Source organism: Dendrobates tinctorius, unplaced genomic scaffold (genome assembly GCF_039654945.1).
Source record: "Dendrobates tinctorius isolate UK_male_01 unplaced genomic scaffold, ASM3965494v1 ptg000310l, whole genome shotgun sequence".
Lineage (NCBI taxonomy): Eukaryota > Metazoa > Chordata > Amphibia > Anura > Dendrobatidae > Dendrobates > Dendrobates tinctorius.
In genome coordinates, this window is record NW_027361977.1 from 241,362 (window position 1) to 266,237 (window position 24,876).

The 24,876-nt window shown below is 42.2% G+C and overlaps 1 protein-coding gene across 12 annotated transcripts in view; it reads right to left on the reverse strand.

Annotated features, from left to right (window-relative positions):
• Nucleotides 1-6,584: 6,584 nt before the first annotated feature.
• TULP4 (TUB like protein 4) overlaps nt 6,585-24,876 on the reverse strand; it is a 1,043,161-nt gene continuing 1,024,869 nt past the window's right edge. For 11 of the 12 annotated variants that reach the window (XM_073560996.1, XM_073560990.1, XM_073560994.1 and 8 more), the window contains 3 exons: nt 20,779-20,922; nt 11,349-13,918; nt 6,585-9,444 (listed from right to left, as the gene is read on the reverse strand). In XM_073560996.1, coding sequence (XP_073417097.1) covers nt 9,328-9,444; nt 11,349-13,918; nt 20,779-20,922 — 2,831 coding nt within the window. In that variant the 3' untranslated portion in view covers nt 6,585-9,327. The remainder of the gene's footprint in view (nt 9,445-11,348; nt 13,919-20,778; nt 20,923-24,876) is intronic. The other variant, XM_073561000.1, reaches the window with a different exon arrangement.

Here is a 24,876-nt window from a genome sequence, read left to right on the forward strand (position 1 = left end):
GATTGTGCCATTGACCTGGTTCCAGGTGCTAAATTGCCCAAGGCCCGCTTGTATAACCTTTCAGGTCCAAAACAGGCTGCGATGAAGGAATATATTTCCGAGAGGCTCCGTAAGGGACACATTCGTCCTCCTGTGTCTCCCGTGGCAGCGGGGTTCTTTTTCGTAAAAAAAAAAAGACGGTGGTTTACGCCCATGCCTTGATTTTCGTGAGTTAAATAACTGTGAGAAATACGTACCCCCTCCCACATATTCCTGATTTATACAACCAGTTGTCCGGAGCTAAGTGGTTTTCGAAATTAGATCTACGGGGAGCGTAAAACCTTATCCGAGTCCGGGAAGGAGATGAGTGGAAAACTGCTTTTCTCACTACTGAAGGGTTGTTTGAAAATTTGGTCATGCCTTTCGGTCTGACCAATGCGCCAGCGGTCTTCCAAAATTTCATAAATCACGTGTTCTGATTTTATTGGACGTTTTATGGTGGTGTATTTGGATGACATATTGATCTACTCTCCTGATAAACAGGCTCACATTCGGGCAGTTCTCCAAAGGCTTCAGGAGAACTGTCTCTTTGCTAAACTAGAGAAATGTTTATTTTTTGTTCAGGAACTGTCTTTTCTGGGGTTCATTGTGTCTGCTGAAGGGTATCGCATGGATCCTAATAAGGTGCAGGCCATTGTCGAGTGGGTTCAACCTTTTGATTTGAAGGCTCTGCAGCGTTTCCTAGGATTCACCAATTATTTTCGCAAATTTATAAGGGGGTTCTCACAGGTGGTTAAACCCCATGACGCCATTGCAGCTAGGCGTGGGAGCGCCGCTGTGTAGCACCTTATCAACAGCCATCTTTCTTGGGCTATTCTCTTGGGAGTTCTATTCCTCTTTATTCAAAGATCCGAATTTCAATTCAGCGATAAAAGTGATAAAGGCTCGGACTGAGCCGAAACGTCGTAGTATTAATTATATCGCTTCTACTTCGTGCTATATATTCTTGTTTGGCTCCCACTTGTTTTGTATATAATAAAATGAGCACTTGTTTGCATAAACCCCTCTGAGTGTGCGGTGAATCAGATTATTAAACCCCTCACAGACATGACTCAAAAGGGGGCTGATATCAAGAATTGGTCAGCCGCAATGATAGCGGCGTTTCAGCTTTTAAAAAAATGTTTCATGTCTGCTCCGGTTCTTATTCAACCGGACCCGTCTGAACCATTTATTGTTGAGGTGGACGCCTCATAGGTGGGGGTGGGGGCGGTATTGTCCCTGGGACCCGCCACTTTGACCAATTTGAGACCTTGCACCTTTTTCTCGAAGAAATTCTCCCCTGCGGAGAGAAACTATGATGTTGGGAATCGAGAACTTCTGGCCGTAAAGTTGGCCTTTGAAGAATGGAGGCATTTTTTGGAGGGGGCTGTCCATCCTATAACCGTAATTATGGACCACAAAAACCTAGCTTACATTGAGTCAGCTAAAAGGTTGACTCCCAGACAGGCTAGATGGTCACTTTTTTTTTCCCGATTCAACTTCTCGATCACTTTTCGGCCAGGATTCAAAAATGTCAGAGCTGATGCCTTATCGTGCAGTCTAGATCTGGTGTCCCCCGAACCTCCATCCTCCATTCTTCAGCCTGGGGTGGTGGTGGCAGGTGTTTCTAATACGTTGTAAAGGGAGATTAGGGAAGCCCAGTCTCTTGCATCTCCGGCTAAGCCGGTGGATAAACTTTTCGTGCCAGCTCAGTTTCGTCTCAAGGTCCTCTGGGAGTTCCATGACTCAGTTCTGGGTGGACATCCTGGGATCTCGGCTACCCAGAAGGCCATTGCTAGAGTATTCTGGCGGTCTTCTTTAGCCTCTGATGTTGGGGAATATGTGTCTGCATGTGATATTTGTGCCCGTGCAAAAACCCCCATAACCGGCCGGGGAATTGGTACCACTGCCAATTCCTGAGAGACCATGGACTCATTTGTCCATGGAATTCATCACCAACCTTCCCCCCTCCAAGGGTAATACCATCGTTTGGGTTGTGGTGGACAGGTTTAGTAAGCAGGCACATTTTGTACCTTTGGCAGCTCTACCTAATGCGGAAACATTGTCCAGATTGTTTGTTGAGCATGTGGTGCAGTTGCATGGTGTACCCTTGAATGTGGTGTCTGATAGAGGAGTGCAATTTGCTTCCAGATTTTGGAGGGCTTTTTGTAAGAGGTTGGGTATTGGTCTGTCCTTTTCATCCACTTATCATCCAGAGACTAATGGGCAGACTGAGCGGACCAATCAGTCTCTGGAGCAAATTCTGCGTTGCTTGACCTCAGCCCGACAGGATGATTGGTGTTCTGTTACCGTTGGCCGAGTTTGCGTTTAACAACCGCATTAACCAGTCTACGGGTACATCTCCCTTTTTCTGCAACTATGGGTTTCATCCTCATTTTGGAGAATTTTCCCGTTTGAACTCTGGGTGTCCTGAGGCGGATGAGACTATCCAATGGTTGGGGGAGGTATGGCGGGAGGTCCGGAGTAACATTACGAAGGCCCAGGATAAATTTAAATTTTTTGCAGACAAAAACGATCCGCGGGACCGGTGTTTCAGATTGGGGATAAGGTATGGTTATCTACCAAGAATATAAGGCTCAAGGTCCCCTCTGCGAAGCTTGGACCTAAGTTTATAGGTTCCTATGAAATTACCGAAGCGGTTAACCCGGTGGCTTTTCGGTTGCATCTCCCGCCATCTCTACGGATCCCCAATGTTTTCCATAGGGCCCTTTTGAAACCTGTGAGGTCCAGTGGGGAGGGATCATCAGCTTCCCCGCCTCCGGTTTTGGTAGACGGGCAGTCTGAGTACGAGGTGGAACGAATTGTAGACTCTAGGTTGGTCCGTCGTGCCCTTCAACATCTGGTACATTGGAAAGGCTATGGTCCTGAAGAACGGTCGTGGGTTCCTGCTCGATCGTTTCATGCGGATCGGTTGGTCCGGGCCTTTCACACCAAGTATCCTGAGAGACCTGGGGGTCCAGTGGCCCCCCATTGAGAGGAGGGTACTGTCATGATCCAGGATGTGGTTTCGCTTTGGTCTGTCCTGGTCAGACAGGGGGTTGTTTATGCCTCGCTCTGGCAGAGGGTGGCTATTTAATGCTCACTGGACCTAGGTCCGGTGTCAGTTATACTCCTGCCCTCGGCTGAGTTAGTTGATCTCTTGTGTATGTGTGCCTTGTGCCTGATAACTTGTTGCTTGTTTGGTTTTGATCCGGTTCTGTCCCTGTTACGAGTTCTGCCTGTCCCTCTTTTACCGCACCGCCCTCTCGTGTATGACTCTCTGCTTGTGACTTGACTATTCTCTGCTCATCCCTTTTGTACCGCACCGCCCTCTCGTGTATGACCTCTGCTTGTCTGACCTGCGTTTTCCTCTCCTCTACTACAGTATTCCTGCAGTAGGTACATTACATCATCTGCAGTAGTAGGATGCTAAGCCCCGCCCCCTGCAGTCACATGATCATAGGTCCTGGTACTCCTTACTATTTTCCATGCCTCAGGTCCTGTCTGCTTAAACCTTCACTACCGTATTGGGCCCCGTGCGCTGCCGCAGTGTGGGTAAGTCACCCTGCACAACTGTGGCAGTTGCCGACGCTGACAGGATCCTGACAAAAACTTTTTGGTATCTACTTCACTTGCTGTGTTCGGAGTAAGAAAAAGGATGAGTACAACCACAAGAACACCATCCCAACCGTGAAGTATAGTAGGAAGAAGCATCACACTTTTGGGATGCTTTTCTGCAAAGAGAACAGGACGACTGCACAGTAATGAAGGGAGGATGGATGGGGTCAAGTATTGTGAGATTTTGGGCAGCAACCTCCTTCCCTCAGTAAGAGAATTGAAGATGGGTCGTTTCTTGGTCTTTCATCATGACAATGATGCGAAACCCACAACCAGGGCAACTAAGGAGTGGCTCTGTAAGATGCAATTCAAAGGTCCTGGAGTGGTCTAGCCAGTCTCCAGACCTGAACCCAATAGAAGATCTTTGGAGGGAGCTGAGACTCAAGGTTGCCCAGCGACAACCCCCGAAATCTCAAAGATCTGGAGAAGAACTAAAGGAAACCTCTGACCTCTGTAATTGCAAATAAAGATTTCTGTACCAAATATTAAGTTCTGTTTTTCTATTGTATCAAACACTTATTTCATGCAATATAATGCAAATTAATTATGTAAAAATCATGCAATGTAATTTTCTGGATTTTTTTTAAAGATTCTGTCTCTAACATTGTAAGTGTACTTACGATATAAATTACAGACCTCACCATGCTTCTTTTTCCCAATATATATACACATGTGGTCAAAATTGTTGGTACACCTCGTTTAATGACAGAAAAACCCACAATGGTGACAGAAATAACTTGAATTTGACAAAAGTAATAATAAATAAAAAAATCTATGAAAATGAACAAATGAAAGTCAGACATTGCTTTTCAACCATGCTTCCAAAGAGTTTTAAAAAAATAAAACTCATGAAATAGGCCTGGACAGAAATGATGGCACCTTTAACTTAATATTTTATTGCACAACCTTTTGAGGCAATCACTGCAAACGATTCCTGTAACTGTCAATGAAACTTCTACACCTCTCGACAGGTATTTTGGCCCACTCCACAAGAGCAAACTACTCCAGTTGTCTCATGTTTGCAGGTTTCCTTTTCCAGACAGCATGTTTCAGCTCTTTCCAAAGATGTTCAATAGGATTTAGGTCAGGACTCAGAAGGCCACTTCAGAATAGTCCAATGTTTTCCTCTTAGTCATTCTTGGGTGTTTTTAGATGTGTGTTTTGGGTCATTATCCTGTTGCAAGACCCATGACAGCACATTTCTCTCTAGAAACCCCTTGATAGTTTTTAGATTTAATTTTACCCTGCACAGATTCTAGACACCCTGTGCCAGATGCAGCAAAGCAGCCCCAGAACATTACAGAGCCTCCTCCATGTTTCACAGTAGGGACAGTGTTTTTTTTCTTGATATGCTTAATTTTTCCATCTGTGAACGTAGAGCTGATGCGCTGTGCCAAAAACTTCCATTGTTGTCTGATCTGTCCATAGGACATTCTCCCAGAAGCTTTGTGGCTTGTTAACATGTAGTTTGGCAAATTCCAGTCTGGCTTTTTTATGATTTTTTTTTCAACAATGGTGTCCTCCTTGTTTGTCTCCCATGAAGTCCACTTTGGTTCATACAACGACGGATGGTGCAATCTGACACTGATGTTCCTTGAGCTTGAAGTTCACCTTTAATCTCTTTAGAAGTTTTTCTGGGCTCTTTTGTTACCATTCACATTATCCGTCTCTTTGATTTGTCATCAAGTTTCCTCCTGTGGCCACCTCCAGGGAGGTGGGCTACAGTCCCATGGAGCTTAAATTTCTGAATAATATGTGCAATTGTAGTCACACGAACATCAAGCTGCTTGGAGATGGTCTTATAACTCTTACCTTTAACATGTTTGTCTATAATTTTCTTTCTAATCTACTCTTTCCTTCGCTTCCTCTGGTCCATGTTGAGTGTGATACACACACTATAATTTACTTTCTAATCTCCGAGACAACTCTTTCCTTCATTTCCTCTGGTCCTTGTTGCATGTGATACACATGATGTCACCAAACAGCACAGTGAGTATCTGTAGCCCTCTATACAGGCTGATTCCAAGACTGTAGACACCTGTGATTCTAATTAGTAGACACACCTTGATTAAACATTTCCCTTTTGTCACATTATTTTCAGGTGTACCATAAATTGTGCCCAGGCCTATTTCATGAGTTTTTTTTTTTAAATTCTGTGGAAGCAAGGTTGAAAAGCAATGTCTGACTTTCATTTACTCATTTTCATAGATTTTTGGTTTATTATTACTTTAAGTTATTTCTATGACCAATGTGAGTTTTTCTGTCATTGAATGAGGGGTACCAACAATTTTGACCACATGTGTATATACATACATACATACATACACAGACATATCTCCCCTGCACAAGGACAATATATGAGTGTCCACCTGCTCTGGAAATAGTAGTAGGCACCCTGTCCTCTTAGAACCTCTTGTGTGTATGGGTATATATATACTGGGATGTGCAAATTAATTGGGACAAAGCATTTTTTTTAAGTAAAATCGTAAGTTGGTTACCAGTCAGTGATTCAAACCAGTTTTAACTGCTTTGAACAGGCACTCACACCTGTTCAAAGCAGTTAAAAAAACTGGTTTGAATCACTGACTGGTAACCAACTTACGATTTTACTTAAATGAAATGCTTTGCACAATTAATTTGCACAGCACTGTATATTTTATATATTCATATACACACACAAATTTATATATATACATATATATATATATATATATATATATATATATATAAACACACATGTGCTCGCGTGCACGCACACACACACACATATAGATATATATACACCAATACTAAGTAGACAAGCATATTTAATCAAAGTGGCTTGATGTTTTGGAAATGGGCATCTCATAGAACGTCTCATTGATGGACCTCACACCTTTACATGGGATCTAACAGAGATACTATCCATCTCTATCATAGGAATAATTATAGGGAAGAATATTTCCATAGGGCCATAGTAACCAAACACTTAACCCTATAACTATGAAAGGATTATATATTTCATCATTAGACATTTCCAATGACATATTTTCACTTTCCTTATATTTCATTCTAATCAATGTGAATACTATCAAAAAGTCTTATGTGCTACATGAAGATGCATTACTTAACTGGAAAATAAAAAGGATCATTTAGGTGGCTAAAGTGATTAGAAACCCTTTGATCCTTATTAAGCTACACACGCTGTAGATTAGATTCCTTAAAGACCAGCTATCACTATGTAGAGCTGCACCAGGTTGGTGATTTTTCAGAATATCACCAAGTATTGTGATGAGAATTAATCCTAATGCCTCCGCACCCTAATGCTGCATTCCTTTCTAAGCTGTTACTCATCCGTAGCATCATTAAAGAGGTTACTGATCAGTTACATCTCAGCAAGGTAAAAGGCAAAGATTGTGCTCTTTCACTATGGGAGGGCTGCAGAGGGTTGTGGGATCCCGATCTGTATGCCAGGATCCCACAACATAGAAGTTCTATCCAAAGGGCTTTAGGGTTGCTACTGAGCACTTTTGTTAACAGGCAATATTTAGAAAAATCACTATTCTGGGGCTGTCCATTCTTATATAAAAAGCGCAGCCGCAGATTGGTATTTTTAAAGGAAAGTGTCAGAAGTGCAGCTTAACACATACATTCTTCAGTTGCCTTCTTGTTTTAGGTGGTAAAATTGTATAAAGTTTTCTTTGTTTTTAGCTGATGGTTAACATTTAGGCCAGGAGCACAAACATGACAAATTTGTCAGCTGGCTTTTCTAGAGCATGAATATCAAATCATAATGATGGAAACAGTGCTGCAAACGACAGCAGACTTGCCGGTTCAGGGACAGATAAACCCATGTGTGAGCTGGAATGATGGCCATATAAGTTGCCACCATCTGACTTAGCAACCAATATAAAGAATACATGGTTGAGCAGAATTTTTTTGTTAACTACAGTTTTAAGTGATCAAGTGAAAAAGAAGGTAATATTTAGTTGACCGCGAAGTTACTTAAGTAACAGTGGGGCAGTGCAGTTGTGAATCATTTCAGTAATGCAGTAAATGCCCTTCAGTTATCCACATTACTACTGTGAAGCCTTACGAATTTGGTGTAAACCAAAGTAAGACGCCACTAGCAGTACCAGTTTAACATCAAACAGACATTTTTTTTACTTATTCGAGCTGAGAAATTTAGATAGAAGATAAAATCTAAATCTAATACTGCCCCTATGTTATAAACTAGAAATTGGGAAATAAATAAATTATACAATGCTACAATGTTTAGAGCAGAATGTGCAAACCATAAATAAGAGGAATATTTGATACAAAACATACAGGAAATCATTTGTATCAACAGTACAGCAAATTGATTAAACATAAAAATTAAGTAATTGGCAGAAATGTGGACAACACGTACACTGCCCTTTTATCTGTATCAGATCGTATCGGTCGAAAATAAAAGAACAGAAATGTTAACAACACTTCTTCATTTGAAATTCTGATATGCTGCTCCATACTAGTACGTTCCTGTAACGTCCACTGATTCCAATGGTTGTTGAACATATGCAGACCTCTCTCTTCAACTGGATCTGCTTAACTGCATGTTCTGGATGCCAACTACCCCTCTCCCTAAATAATGTCTTCTGACTGCATCTTAACATTAGAATACCCCTTTGCTTGGCAAATAGGGATCACTGATACATTATTCTTCAAACAGGTGAGTGTTCAAGAGGAAAACACCTAAGGAGTATTTTATGGATGGAGTAAGTCTTTAAGTGGCGTCTTTTATAAGAAGGAGGTAAAAGGGCTAGGTCAACTCGTAAGGGCAACCTGTCCGATTACCAAACTTACTTGGGCCCCAGTTACTAACATTGTTTTTTGAATGCAATGTTATTTTTGGAAGGCACACAGTTACTATGTACAAAATGTCACTGTGGCAGGTATCACCTGGTCATGAGACAACAATATGTTACCATCAAGGGTACGCATTAGGAATTTTCACTTTTTAGAGTCAATTTAGCCCAATTCTGAGATGCCAGAAGGCTATTACAATAGTGATTTCAACAATAATATGTTAATTTCTACACTTGGAATAACTGAGCAGAGCAGACTATGTAAATGCTTGTTTTTTACAACAATAGAGTGGATTAGATTTAAGAACAAATTTACCCTAAAAATAAAAAAAACATCAAAAGTTTTAAGGGTTTGTAGAGATTCTCTTAAAATCAAGCTAAAAACCAATCTGCACACATGGACAGGCTTGAAGAAATACTTGCTAAACAAATGTATCCAACCCTCAGTACCTACAACCCATTTTAAATGCATTCAAGTATTGAAAAATATTTTTAGATGCTTTTTTTGTTTGTGATTCTACAAAATGGAAAAAAACAGGTCAATGATCACATCGCTTACAGTTTTAAAAAAAATATTATAAATAAGGCAGTTTGTCAATGTAATATTCTAACATCTATTGACCCAAACACAACAGACCCGTTAACAGTTACACTCCCATCAGGACACTTAATGGCTCTTGTTCAATCAGCAATATTGCATGTAAAAAATAAGGAAAACAACAAGAGTGCCTTCATAGGAATTTATAGATCTTTCCAGTTGAAATTAGTTTAGCTTTGTTTTTTCCTGTCCTATTTGCGCTATCTATACTATTGAAATGCTGCTTTATCCACAGTTGTTGAAATGTTCCCATGCTGTAGTTTAGGCTCATTTGAGACGCTGAGTCACATTAGCCAGAGCAACAGCAAAGGCTTGGACAGCTGAAAAGGGATATTGAAAGTCTAAAATGTAGGCATTGCCATCAATCCTTCCAAATTGCATTACCTGTCAAGGAAAGAAGAAGAAAGCCAATTTATGACATGACATTTTGCAAGATGAGCTATTATGTAAATAGGGTTGCAACTGTAAAAAATAACCAACATAGCAATGCTCATCAATACCAGATTCAGTAATGCTGCTCCGGTCTTTGTTGACATGCTGTAGCGGTGATGGTATGTTGAAAGTACATGTGATCACTGCAACCACTACCGTAGGTGGCACAAGCCACTAAGACCAGAACAGCAGCCGTCACGTGCACTTGTGAACTGGCAAAATACTACAGCTATCAGCTAACCGCTTACAGGCACACTAAACATGGAAAATTGTCCTAAAATATACTTTGTGCCTAAACAACCATAGCATTGAACAGGATGGTAATCTTCTACCTGTAACCTCCTCTCTACGCTTTTCACAGCTTACTAGCTCTCCTATACATGAAGACAGAAATACACTCAACCTGCTCTTCTCCGTTCTCTCATCAGTGTATTATTTTACTTACTCCCCTCTCTCACTGTCTGACCATAACCTTCTTTGTCAAGATTTGTCATCCTATGAGTAACATTCCTTAAAAACCACACGTACAGAAATTTCTGTGCCATCTTTACCCAGAAACTTATCAAGAATATACAGTCATCATTGGCCTCAATCACCTCCCTCTCCGTCCTGACTTAGCTGTAATCCATTATAGTAGAAGACTGGAAATTGCTCTATATGAATCCTACACATAAAGAAACCTGGCACAGATGACAGTCACTCTAGCTACGCAGCAAACATATTTTCTCCAGCAGTGCTCTATGGGTGCTTGGATTATGTGGAGAAAATCACTCCTGGCTGACGACTTCATCCATTTTAAGGTTATACTCAAAACATATAACTCTGACCTTCATCTTATCAGACAGCCTACTTCACCAGCCTCATCATCTCACTGTCCAACAATCCTAAACAACTGACACCTTAGTTCTAAAGTGCAGGTTGCTATCACCATTTTTAGTACTGACAATCAGGCCATTTATTTCAAAGAAAAAATTGACCATATATGACAGTAAATTTACTCCAAATCCTCAAATTGTACAGTCCACTTCCCACACTGTCTTCATCAAGTTCACCTTCTATCTTTGAACCAGTAATGCAAGAAGGAATTAGGCTCCTTGCTTCTTCTCACCCCACTTCCTGTCCCAGTGACACTATTACCTCTCATCTCCTCCAGTCCCTCTCCCCAGCTGTCACTACTAAAATATTTAAAAAGGTGTTGTTTGAAGTCCAAAGTAACTTTAATCCTAAACCACTATCTATTTAGTGCCATAATATAAACTATTTTCTAATATATTTGAATAAAAGTTTTCCTATACTTCCCTAACTACACTATCTAACTGCTTTACTTTTTTGTTCAGTTTTTTCTGATGACGCTTTGTTTGAGAATCCCACTGCATGCTGGAACAATCAAAAGAAGCGTCATCAGGGGGCAGAGGCTGCAATCACTGCCAACACTTCTGCTCCCTCCCCGAAAGGAAACGTATCACTGACTCTAGTTCTTGCGCGCTGTACACTGTGTGATGTGCATAATGACACTCTCTGTTGTCAGCTCATATCAGCAGTAACAAGAGTGTTGTCAGAATATTCAGTGTGCATAGACCAGTGCCGTGCCGCCCCTGCAAGTCACATCACTGGTCTCTGCACATCTTTTTCCGCTGTTTACACTACTACTCTATAAGGGTTAGCTGGACTTTGTTGACCAAAAAAGTATTTTTCTATTAAATCAAGGCAATTTTTAAAGTTGTTTTAGTTTTACATTTTTTGAAGCATTCCTGCAATAAAATGGATGTGAATGTTTAAATATACATAACTGTTTAGTTTGTAAATACTTAGTTTACGAAAGTCTTCTTACATATTGAAAAACATATTTTCCATACCTGTCTACCTTCCAGCTCTATTTGGAAATTTTTGGCAGATTCCTGAGTAACCCGACCTCCAAAGTCCAACTGATAGACCTGTGTTGCCTCATTCCAAAGCGGCTGCTTGTTGGCCATTACATATACAAATCCTTGACTTCCCAATCTGCCATCATCCTTGTCATTTGCTTTTCGACACTTAAATTCATCTAAGTCACTAGCTGTTCTAAGGTTCCGCTTTGTTTTCCAACCCTTTTTATTGCTCTGGCTCTGATTCATCAGCTCATCTCCACTAATGAAGAGCTCCGGTTCACTTTCTGAACTATCTTGAAATTCATTTGTCTTATTTAGCTTCTTGGACTTTAGCTGATCCTTCTGACTTTTGACCTTCTTTTTTTCTCTTCCAAGTCGGGGGCTAGATATGAGAGAATTAAAGTCACCCAAAGTTCTTGCTTCTTTTTTCACCTTGCCCTCAGTAATAGCCTGAACGTTTCCTTCTTCTGCCCTGCTATCCAAATGCTTTCGAGTTTTCTTAGCAAATTTGTCTGTTCTCTGGGATATTGGGCTCTCAGTCAAGGAAAGGACTTCTTGGAAATTTTCAGCAGTTTCCACCATTACCTCTGTACCCACAGTACTTTGAAGCTCAGGCTGAGGAGGCGCAAAGACAGGTTTTTCTGGCAACAAAATAGGTTTTGGTGGAAGAGCAACCTGTGAGCTTGGAACAGGGGGACATGTACTGTATGTGTTCCATGGATGCAAAGCTATTGCAGGAAGTTGCAAGTCATTGCAATTACTTCTTCCTGGATACATGGGTGGCAAGGGACAACAAGGCAAATTGGGTGGATATGCTGGTTGTACTAGTATAGCAGGCTCCTGTTGAACAAACTGTGTTGGAGCTAGAGCCTCTTTCGGGGAGCAAGGTTTTTGTACTTGTTGAAGAGGAGGTGGTATATTAAAACTTCCAGTAAAAGGTATACCAACACCAAAGGTTGATTGGAATGTTGAAATGGGGCTTGTGGTCGACTTAAGAGAAATAAATGGCACACGTGACATATCGTGATGTTGACCTTGTCCTAATATTAAGGGAGGAGGCCTTTTGGGAATTGGCAATGTGTTGGGAGCTGTCCTTTCCTGTGGAATCCATACATCCTCACTTACCATTGGGTCCCACTGGTATGGTGGGGGGCGTTTTATTGTTAGCCCTGCCTCAGCCAGGTTAATATGCATGACAGGCTTTTCTGCTTGGCAATGTTGAGAAACCGATTCATCTTCTGTAAAGGCAGAGTTTATATAGTCTGTCCTGTCTCTGCAACTTTCAGCAGGACTTAAAAGGTTATAAGATGACTGAGAAGCTAAAGGAGTCGTGCTGGCAGAATGAACTATAACAGTACTCTGTTGAGGACTACAGGCTGAGGAGAGGTCAGGGCGAATACTTCCGGCACCAATAGTGCTAGTGCTTATATTACTATTATTATTACTGATGCTACTGCTGATAACTCCAGTGCTACTGCTACACTGGCTGCATGTGTACAATGCTGTTGGTGTCCTTTGTTGGTACTGTCCAGTCACAACATTGCTCTTTGATTTGGGTAGATGTTGTAGTGTTGCCCTCTGGTTATCAGTCATCTGAGCCATTTTAAGAGTAGCTTCACGACTATTTCTCCGTAGAGTAGCATGAATGAGACTGCTATCTATTCTTTGAGCTGCACCCCTGCTTTGAGCAAGCTGTGCAACAATCTCAGGATATGGTGGTGGATCTCCAGGGGGTATAGAATACCGGGGAACAGTCAGCCTATTCAGTGTGGCACTAGAACAAGGTTGTTTAATCATCTTTTCTGTTGCAGAAACTCTTAGTGTTGCAGAGCTTCCTGGGCCAGGAAGAGTATAAGTATTTTGAGTGCACAGTATTCGTGTTCGTGGTCTGCACACCTCTTCCACATTGCCACTGCTATCAAATGTTGTTATTCTTTCATAACCTAGTGGAGTCTGATAGTGCGCACTAGAGAACAAGGAAAAATCTCCCTTTTTCAGACAGAGATCTACAGGAGGCAGTGGAATTGGTGGTGGAGGTGCTGCTGACGTTGGAGGAGCTGGGATTGTTCCTGGATATGGTGGGGGAGGATTGAGTTTGTTCAACTGCATTTCTTGAACAGTGGTGAAAACAACAGCATCTGCTTCTACAAACTGGGGAATTGAACGTATAGGTTTTGAATTTTGGGGAAGGTCATGGTTTTGTTCAGTGTGCTCCATGGTCATCTTTACTGCATTTTGAGGCGGGTGAGGCAAAGGATGCTGGACAGGTTGCAACACGTGGCTCATTTCAACTCCACCAAATATTACTTGCCCTGGAATAGAATATCGATTCTGTGCAGGATACGGAACAGTATTTTCAGTTGAATGATCTTGTGGTGCTGGGGCTACCATTTGATTGGCCAAATTATCTAGTTGTACATTTTGATTCGCTAATAATGACTGAACTAAGCCAATGCTTTGAGTTGGTGACATAGCTTGGGCAGAGCTATGGATAGGTGCAATGGGGATGTTCACAGTGCAAGGTGGATTATTTTCAGGTGCCCCAGAAGTTCCAGTTACTGTAAGAGAGGGAAAAAATAAAAATTTGAAAAAAAAATAATTAAATAAATAAGCAATTATTTTAACTTAAATATAATAAGTTGACCACTGAGTGGCAGTAATAGATATAAATACTGTAGAATGAAGAGAGAAAATACTATTATAAATATTTCTCCGTGCCCCAGATGGGTATGAGTGCAGACATTTAGAACATATTATATAAGAAGGGATAGTCAATTTCAAAAAGGAGGCAAACACCACACTAGTGTTCAGTTTCTAAGACTCTGGGTATCCATCCAAACGTGCTCCAGATATTTGGATATTTGCTCAAACGTAGGCTGTTTCCTTTTAATATATGTTGTCCTGTTACATTTTTTTTTTCAACCATTTGATTGTATAGGGTAGAAAAAGGAACAGTCATTTAGGGTATGCGCACACGGTGAGTGCTTGCAGAAATATTTGCAAGGTTTCTGCATCTCTTGGCAGCAAAAACACATTTTGCTGCATTTCTGGTGCGCTTTTGCAGCTGTTTTGTATGCATTTCTTGCATGCATTTTTGTACAGCAATGAAGGCTTTTTTGAGCTAAATTCAGATATTTAAAAAAAGGTTTGTGATGTAATTTCTTGGTTCAACATCTTATTTTTCATTCTGATGCAGTAGCATCAAGGTAATGTGATTAAGGCTGGGTGTCAGCAGCTGTCGCTGACACTAAGCCCAAGGGTTAGTAATGAGGAGGTGTCAGACAGACATTCTCATTAGTAAACTAGTAAGTAAAGGGTTAAATAAACACACACAACAGCCTATGTAGTAGCATTAACAGAATGAACCTAAATAGGCTGTAACCAAGCAGCAGCTGTGAAGTTTTACAAAAAATGAAAAAAAAAAAATTCTCTGGGATCCTGCATAATTTTCATAACCAGCAGAAGGAAAGCCTATGGCTGAGAACTAATGTTAATATTCTGGGAAGGAGCCAATAGCCATAACAGTTGCAAGGCTATTAATATCAGCTCACAGCTGTTTGCTAAGCCTTTACTAGCTACGTTACAGTGGGACCACCCAAAAAATGACATAGGGTCTCCCTATAGAATCTAACCAGCAAAGGCTAGGCAGACAGCTGCGGACTTATATTAATAGCCTAGGAAGGGGCCATGGATATTGGCCACCTCCCAGGCTAAAAATTTCAGCTCTCAGTAGTTCTAGAAATGGCGCATTCATAAGATGATGCAGTGGCAAGTGGGGTGATAGTGGGGGGGTTGAGGTCACTTTTGTATTGTAATTTGACATCAAGCCCAGAGGTTAGTAATGGAGAGGCATCTATAAGATGCCACCATTACTAACCCTATAGTGATATTATAAAAAAATACCCAGAATAAAGTCCTTTATTTGAAATAATTACACAGACTCCTTTATTGAATCTAAATTAAACCATACTGACGTCATCACCCATTCAAGTAAAGCCATAGTCCCCCTGTAAGAGAATTAAAATAATAAACAACAAAATATTCCTCACCTGTTCGCAGAGAAGATAATAGTCCGCAATGTTACACGACGATCCTGATGACTTTGAGAGCAGTCACTGATATGAAGTTATGAACCATATAAAGAGACTCTTTCTTCAGGTCAGTGTGACTCTTCTACAGGATAAGAGCTTAGGGGATCACGGCCACAGCTGGAAGAATACAGGACTGCTTCATTGACATCACTGAAACCCTAGAGACATGTTAAAGAATCCAGGTTGGGACAATCGGGTCACCTGGCCACTTTACTCACTGCTCTTGGTTAGCTTCCTAAGCTTGTTGTTACCTCCTCGCTGTGGGGGCCTGCCAAAAGCGGGGAGCCACTGGTGGGGCTATTTGACACTGGAAACAGCTTTAATCCCGGCGAGTCAGTGGAAGGGTAAGACTCTGAAATTTGCACCATCTTGGGTATTTGCTTTGACTCTTCTGTAAACTATTGTGTGTTGGTGGTTCAATAAATTATTGCCACACTGTTTTACCTTCACTCTGTGTTGTCTGAGTAGTGTTTTGCCCACAGGAGAGAGAGCAGACATTCAGTGGTAGAAGCCCTGGTCCATGCAGTCTTTCTAAAGACAGCCGGGCCAGTGGATGAGAGCAACCACTGACCCCCATGTCTCCACATCCCGCAGCGCTATGACGGTGGCAACGATCCACCATGGTAACATTACCGCTGATCATAACAGCCGCGCCGGTGTTTCCCACACTGTCACACAGATTACAGTGTGGGAAACATCACAGGAAGCCCTTAAAAAAGCAAGCAAAAACTAAGCAAATCCACAAACCTTTTTATACCTGCCTTTTTGCTGCGGATTTGACTGACTCAACTGAAGTCAACGGGTGAAAAATGATAAAAATCTGCACAAAATTGACATGCTGAAGAAAAAAATGCACTGCAAATACTCAATGAAAATTACTGATCATGTGCATAGCACTTCAGGATTATCATTCAATTAGCTAGCATAAGGATTCCATAGCATTTTGGACCAATTTTCGAACATAAAAAAAACTGCAAAAATACACCGTGTGCACACAGCCTTTAAGTGTAGGTAGTTTTTCTCCCATGCACAACCTTACAAAGTTCTCTGTTCATAATATTTGCAGTATATACAGTAGTTTGTTAGTTGAAGTGGGTATGATGTTACCCAAGAGCAAAACAAAACGTACTATTTGCTACTTTCACACTTGCTTTGTTTTGCAGCGTTTTTCCCGCAAAAAAACGCATGGAAAAAACGCATACAAACGCATACAAATGCTGCGTTTTTTTCAAGCATTTTTATGAGCATGCATGAAAAAACCGCAGCGTTTTTATGTGTTTGTATGCGTTTTTAGTGCGTTTTTACCGCGTTTGCATTTTTTTCCAACATTAGTTGGCCCCTCACACTAACCCAAACCATGACTTTACTAACCCTAACCCTTAACCAAACCATACCCTAACCCTTAACCAAACCATACTAACCCTAACTAACCCTAAACCCTAACCCTTAACCAAACCATACTAACCCTAACCCCCCTTAACTAATCCTAACTCTAACCCAAACCCCTAATTTCCATTGTCTAACCAATGGTCAACAAAAAAACGCATGCGCAAAAAAACGCATACATGAGCATGCCAATGTGCACATATGCGCACCCATAGACTTATAATGGGTGTCTTGCTGTAAAAAAACGCATTGCGCGCGCATGCGTTTTTTTGAGGCAAGTCGGACGCCCAAAAAAATGCAATAAGATGCGTTTTGTGCGCCCGAGCGCAAGCCACAAAAAAACGCATGCGCATAAAAACGCATACAAACGCATGTGTATGCGCACATAAGCGCATCCCATGCAAAATATAGGGAAAAAAAGCGCATGCGTTTTTTAACGCAAGTGTGAAACCAGCCTAAAAGTGTTGTCCAATTTTATATTTTATTAAGTCTCTTAGGCTAATTTCACACTTGCTTTTTTTTGCAGCGCGTTTTTCCCGAAAGAAAACACACTGAAAAAACGCATACAAAAGCATACAAATGCTGCGTTTTTTTCAATCATTTTTATGAGCATGCATGAAAAAAACGCAGCGTTTTTATGCGTTTGAATGCGTTTTTACCGCGTTTGCGGTTTTTTCCAACATTAGGTGGCCCCTCACACTAACCCAAACCATGACTTTACTAACCCTAACCCAACCCTGACCCTGACCCTAACCCTGACCCTAACCCTTAACCAAACCATACTAACCCTAACCCTGACCCTAACCCTTAACCAAACCATACTAACCCTAACCCCTAGCTAACCCTAACCCTAGCCCTAAACCCCCTTAACTAACCCTAACTCTAACCCAAACCCCTAAATTCCATTGTCCAACTAATGGTAAAAAAAAAACGCATGCGCAAAAAAACGCATACATAAGCATGCCAATGCGCACATATGCGCACCCATAGACTTATAATGGGTGTCTTGCTGTAAAAAAACGCATTGCGCGCGCATGCGTTTTTTTGAGGCAAGTCGGACGCCCAAAAAATGCAACAGGATGCATTTTGTGCGCCCGAGCGCATACCGCAAAAAAACGCATGCGCGGAAAAACGCGTACAAACGCATGTGTATGCGCATATAAGCGCATCCCATGCAAAGTATAGGAAAAAAAACGCATGCGCTATTTAGCGCTAAAATACCGCGAAAAAAAACGCAAGTGTGAAACCAGCCTCAGCCTGTAAAGTAATAAACAGAGCTTGTACTCATTCTCCATGGCCTCTTTGCCTGCACTTAATTGGTTGCAGAGGTGACATTATGGTGCAGAGCACTGCAGCAAATCACTGGGCTCAGCAGCTCGTGTGGCTTCAATCGGTAGAGACTAGTGATGAGTGCGTATACTCGTTGCTCAGGTTTTCCCAAGCTTGGTCGGGTGTCCTCCGAGTATTTTGGCGTGCTCGGAGATTTAGTTTTGATCGCCTCAGCTGCATGATTTACGGCTGCTGGACAGCCTGAATACACGTGGGAATTTCCTTACAAACAGGCATTCCTCACATGTATTCAGCAGCCACAAATCATGCAGCTGCATCGACAGAAACTAAATCTCCGAGCACGCCAAAATACTCGGAGAAACCCGAGCAACGAGTATACTCGCTCATCACTAGTAGAGACGGTAAGCTCAGTGGTTGACACAGGGGTTATGGACACTTGTAAACATGAAATCACCGCTATGGCCAATCAACAAAAACTGGAACAGTGGCAGAAAGGTACCACTGGACTATGGGAGTGAGTAAAAGCTCAGTTTGTTATTTTACCAGCCTCTATATGGAGTACTAACAGTTAACACAGGATAACCTTTTAAAGCAGGGAGAGGACAGTCTGATTTTGCAGGATCCTTATCCAGTATGGGCGCGCAAGCAGGTAAATAGGATGTTTTTTTTTAACAGGAATCATGCATACAAGGACAAGGGATAAAGAGCCATACATACAAGAATAGGGGATAAGGAGCCATGCATACAATGACAGGGTCGGGGGAGCCATGCATACAATGACAGGGACAGGGGAGCCATGCATACAATGACAGGGACAGGGGAGCCATGCATACAACGACAGGGACGGGAGAGTCATGCATACAAATGACTGGGACGAGGGAGCCATGCATACAATGACAGGGACGAGGGAGCCATGCATACAATGACAGGGACGGGGGAGCCATGCATACCACGATAGGGATGAAGGGACAATGGATACTAGGCTTATACTCGAGTCAATAAGCTTACCCAGCAGTTTTTCGTGCCACAATTAGGTGCCTCAGCTTATACTTAACATAGTTTTGAACATAGTAACATAGTTTTGAAGGCTGAAAGAAGACCTTATGTCCATATAGTTCAGCCTATTTTTAGTGCAGATGTACTGCATTGTTGATCCTGGGGAAGGCAAAAAACCCACAGAGTAGAAGCCAATTTTCAAGCCAATATGCAGAAGAGCTTCCTGCCTCTCCAATCCATGGTTTTGCGATGTCCTCAAACAACGAGACTTGGCAAGTCCCAGAGATCGATCAGCTTAAGGCAACTCTTCTCCTCTTCCCAGAATGCACCAGAAATATGCAGATGAGCTTCCTGCTTCTCCAATCCCTGGTTTTGCGATGTCCTCAAACAGCGAGACCCGGCAAGTCCCAGCGATCGATCAGCTTAAGGCGACTCTTCTCCTCTTCCCAGAATGCACCGGAAATATGCAGATGAGCTTCCTGCTTCTCCAATACTTGGGTCGGCTTATACTCAAGTATATACGGTACTAACTAAATAAGGACCCGCTTCCCTATTTTTACTCTATTTTGTATAGATTTACTCTTTTGTGCTACTATCTTATTGTTATTGTCATGGTGGGTTTTGGGTAGGTGGTGAAGGAGTTAACTCTGAGAGCCTCTCTGTGGATCTGGGGAGGGTTTTTATAGCTTCAGGGAGAGCCGTTCCCTGTCGCTTATACTCCTATCTGAGTGTGCCCGACCCTCCTCTGTCCGTGCGTCACGCCAATCATTGTCCGTCTGCCTGGTATTCTGAGCCTGCTCTGTTACGGTTTACGTCTCTGGTTTGCTGACTCTGTACCTGCTTTGCCTGAGCTGTGTATGATCCTTGGCTTTGTCTGACCTCCCTCCTGAATATCCCTCCTGTACGGCGCTTGCCCATACTGTGTATGACCTTTGGCTTTGTCTGACCTCCCATCTGTATATCCCTCCTGTACCTCGCTTGCCCGTACTGTGTATGACCTCCGTTTTGCCCGACTCTGAGTTTTTGTATAGTGTCCTGCCATGTCCGAAATCAGGACGCTAAGCCCCGCCCCCTTGCAGTCACGTGACCGTAGGTCCTGTGACTGCTTGCTAACTTCAGCATCCACAGGTCCTGTGCATCTGTACTTTCCGGCTGTACCTGACCCCGGGCCCCCTACAGTGCGGGTGAGTCCCTGCTCAGCGGAGGCTGCACACCGGTGCTGTTAGGATCCTGACAGTTATCAACAACAGCCTATCTTCTGGCTAGTACTGCTTGCAAAATAAGCATAATAGCCTTTGAAAATCTGTATAATTATTGTGGCTTATCCAGCTCTGCTTAAATCTCATGGTTTCAGCTAATACTTTAGTTTTCACACCAAAATTCTTCCTACCATGTTTGTAGGCTTCAGAATATATTAGCTGGATTTTGTCAATTATAGTGAGCCTGTAATTATATAGTAGTTGTAAAAGGCTGCAAACTCACATACAATAGTGAATACCTCTTTCTAGCCAGGGCTGACTATGAGAAATTTTACAACGGCTGGATGGCTTCAATCAGTTTCTATTAATTTATCCAAATATTGGTGACAAGAAAACAGATTAATGTAGAATGTAAATAACATCCTAATGAAGATTAAAAAAAAAAAAAAAAAATACCTGGCAAATCATCTTCATCTTCACTGAAAACATTTGTATTAAATACTGGCAAATTTATGTAGTCCATAGAAATTTTTCGCACTTCCGGAAGGTAAATAGTCATCTGTCTTGGCTGGAGGTGTAGCAAACTCGTCTTATAAATTACTATACAATGATAAGAAGAGGGTTAGTGTGGATAACAGACAATGTGACAGATGATTAATTAAAAAGGTATTTCCATCATTTAATTATATAACATATTGGCATAGTCCTGACCACCTGCTGAACAGAAAGGCGTTACCAGCTATATTCACTTGCTAAAAAAATTGAGTTAAATACCTTGAAACGTTCCTGAGAGCCAATGATTCTGCTGATGCATTCTACACTCACTGGCCACTTTATTAGGTACACCATGCTAGTAAGGGGTTGGACCCCCTTTTGCCTTCAGAACTGCCTCAATTCTTCGTGGCAGAGATTCAACAAGGTGCTGGAAGCATTCCTCAGAGATTTTGGACCATATTGACATGATGGCATCACACAGTTGGCGCAGATTTGTCGGCTGCACATCCCTGATGCGAATCTCCCGTTCCACCACATCCCAAAGATGCTCTATTGGATTGAGATCTGGTGACTGAGGAGGCCATTTGAGTACAGTAAACTCATTGTCATGTTCAAGAAACCAATCTGAGATGATTCGAGCTTTATGACATGGCGCATTATCCTGCTGAAAGTAGCCATCAGATGTTGGGTACATTGTGGTCATAAAGGGATGGACATGGTCAGCAACAATACTCAGGTAGGCTGTGGCGTTGCAACGATGCTCAATTGGTACCAAGGGGCCCAAAGAGTGTCCAGAAAAAATTCCCCACACCATGACACCACCACCACCAGCCTGAACCGTTGATACAAGGCAGGATGGATCCATGCTTTCATGTTGTTTACGCCAAATTCTGACCCTACCATCCGAATGTCGCAGCAGAAATCGAGACTCATCAGACCAGGCAACGTTTTTCCAATCTTCTACTGTCCAATTTCGATGAGCTTGTGCAAATTGTAGCCTCAGTTTCCTGTTCTTAGCTGAGAGGAGTGGTACCCAGTGTGGTCTTCTGCTGCTGTAGCCCATCTGCCTCAAAGTTCGTGCACTGTGCGTTCAGAGATGCTATTCTGCCTACCTTGGTTGTAACGGGTGGCAATTTGAGTCACTGTTGCCTTTGTATCAGCTCGAACCAGTCTGCCCATTCTCCTCTGACCTCTGGCATCAACATGGCATTTCCGGCCACAGAACTGCCGCTCACTGGATTTTTTTTCTTTTTCGGACCATTCTCTGTAAACCCTAGAGATGGTTGTGCGTGAAAATCCCAGTAGATCAGCAGTTTCTGAAATTCTCAGACCAGCCCTTCTGGCACCAACAATCATGCCACGTTCAAAGGCACTCAAATCACCTTTCTTCCCCATACTGATGCTCGGTTTGAACTGCAGGAGATTGTCTTGACCATGTCTACATGCCTAAATGCACTGAGTTGCCGCCATGTGATTGGCTGATTAGAAATTAAGTCTTAACACACAGTTGGACAGGTGTACCTAATAAAGTGGCCAGTGAGTGTATTTTGCGTTGCATCACCCCATTGCAGAGGATTTGCATATGTGCTCAAAAGTTTACATACCGGGGCAGAATTTTTGCTTTCTTGGCCTTTTTTCAGAGAATATGAATGCTAACACCACAACTTATTCTCCACTCATGGTTAGTGGTTGGGTGAAGCCATTTATTGTCAAACTACTGTTTTTTCTCTTTTTAAATAATAATGACAACCCAAAACATCCAAATGACCCTGATCAAAAGACAACATTCTCCATTCATTAATACCGTGTATTGCCCCCTCTAACATCCATGACAGCTTGAAGTCTTTTGTGGTAGTTGTGGATGAGTTTCTTTATTTTCTCAGATGGTAAAGCTACCTGCTTCTTGGCAAATAGCCCCCAATTCCTGTAAATTCCTGGGCTGTTTACCATGAACTGTGCGCTTGAGATCTCCCCAGAGTGGCTCAATGATACTGAGGTCAGGAGACTGAGATGGCCACTCCAGAACCTTCTCTTTGTTCTGCTGTAGCCAATGACAGGTCGACATGGCCTTGTTTTGGATAGTTGTCATGTTTGAACATCCAAGTACGTCCCATGCTCAGCTTCCGAGCTGACTGCAAATTTGCCTTCAGTATTTGCTGATAACGTGCTGCATTCATCTTTCCTTCAACTCTGACCAAGTTTCTTGTACCTTTAGAGCTCACCCATCCCCAAAACATCAGCGATCCACCTCCATGCTTTACAGTATGAATGGTGTTCCTTTCATCATAGGCCTTATTGACCTCTCTCCAAATGTAACGTCTATGGCTGTGGCCAAAAAGTTCAATTTTGGTCTCATCACTCCAAATTACCTTGTTCCAGAAGTTTTGAGGCTTGTCTCTGTGCTGTTTTGCGTACTATAGATGAGATACTTTGTGGCATTTGCGCAGTAATGGCTTTCTTCTGGCTGATGTTATTTGTGGGTTTTTCTGCGCATCCCGAACAATTTTCCTGGCAGTTGTGGACGAAACTTTTATTGGTCTACCTGACCGTGGTTTTGTTTTAACAGAGCCCCTGATTTTCCATTTGTTAATCACAGTTTTAACGCTGCTGACTTGGCATTATCAATTCTTTGAATATCTTTTTGTGTCCCCTAACTATTTTATACATTTCAACTACCTTTTCCCATAGACCCATTGACAATTCTTTTGCTTTCTCCATGACTCACGATCCAGAAACGTCAGTGGCTGGATGAAATATGCAAGAGTGTGTCTGGATCCCAGAAACTCACTTGGCTTTTATGCACACACACTGATTACAAGCAAACAGGTCACAGGTGAGGATGTTACCTTTAGTAGCCATTCAAACCCATTTGTGTCAACTTCTGTGCATGTTATCAGGCCAAAAACACCAGGGTATGTGAACTTTTGATCACAGTCATTTGGATGTTTTGGGTTGTCATTATTATTATTATTATTATTATTATTTTTTAAAAAGAGAAAACACAGTAGCTTGACAATAAACAGCTTCACCAACCAATAACCATGAGGGGAGAAGAAGTTTTGGTGTAATCATTCCTATTCTCTAAAAAAAGGCCAAGAAAACAAAAATTCTGCCAGGGTATGTAAACTTTTGTAGCACAATATGTGAAATCTTTGCTGGTAATGTACGGTAACTGGGCGTTTCTTCAAAGTTTTCCCTGTGGATGTGCACTTTTATCCCTCCAAGACGCTGCCAATCTCAGGATGGTAGCTGATCTAGCAGTCTAGTAGTCTCAAAAGCTGCTCGGCTGTGATTACCTGTATTTTGGGTGAAAGCGCATATTCCCAGAGAAGTTTCTTACTGCTTTGCTGTGGTTAGCAGCATCTGCGAGAGGTGATAGTTTTCTCTGAGGGTGTGTGCTCTGAAGAAAGGCCCAGTTGCACTACAAGTAGAAATTTCTCATATTGAAATCAATATGAATATCTCTGCAATGGAGTGATTCAGCGTAAAATGAAAAAAAAAAAAAAAAAGGGCTTAGGGTATGGTTCTCACGGTCAGGAAACGCTGCGGGCTGCATGCTGAATACATCCACAGCGTCAAACCCACAGCGGCCAGATGTTACTGCATAGTGGATAGGATTTCAAGAAATCCCATGTCGACTATGCATGCATGGACGCCTCCGGTTTCCCTGCGGAGAGGGACATGCGGCGCATCTTTCCAGACCGCAGCATGTCAATTAATGTAGCAGAGACGCTACGTCTCCGCTGAGTAAATTACCCATTCACTATCATCAGATGTGGTAAAACCGCATTATATTCCTAGTCACATGCGTATTAAGTACGGGAACGCAGCTTATTACGCATGTGTACATGTACTAATTTAAATAAAGGTGTACTTTGTTTCAACAAGAAGTACACATACACTGCAGTTCTCGCTATGAGCTGAGCTTATCGAGAGAACTGCCGTGCACGTGACCGGCGGGGGCGGGGTTATCACCGGTCACTAGCCAAGTTCTCACGATCAGCTGACCGCGAGAACTGCATTGCTTGTGACTGCCGGGGACCGAGTTATCTCCGGTGA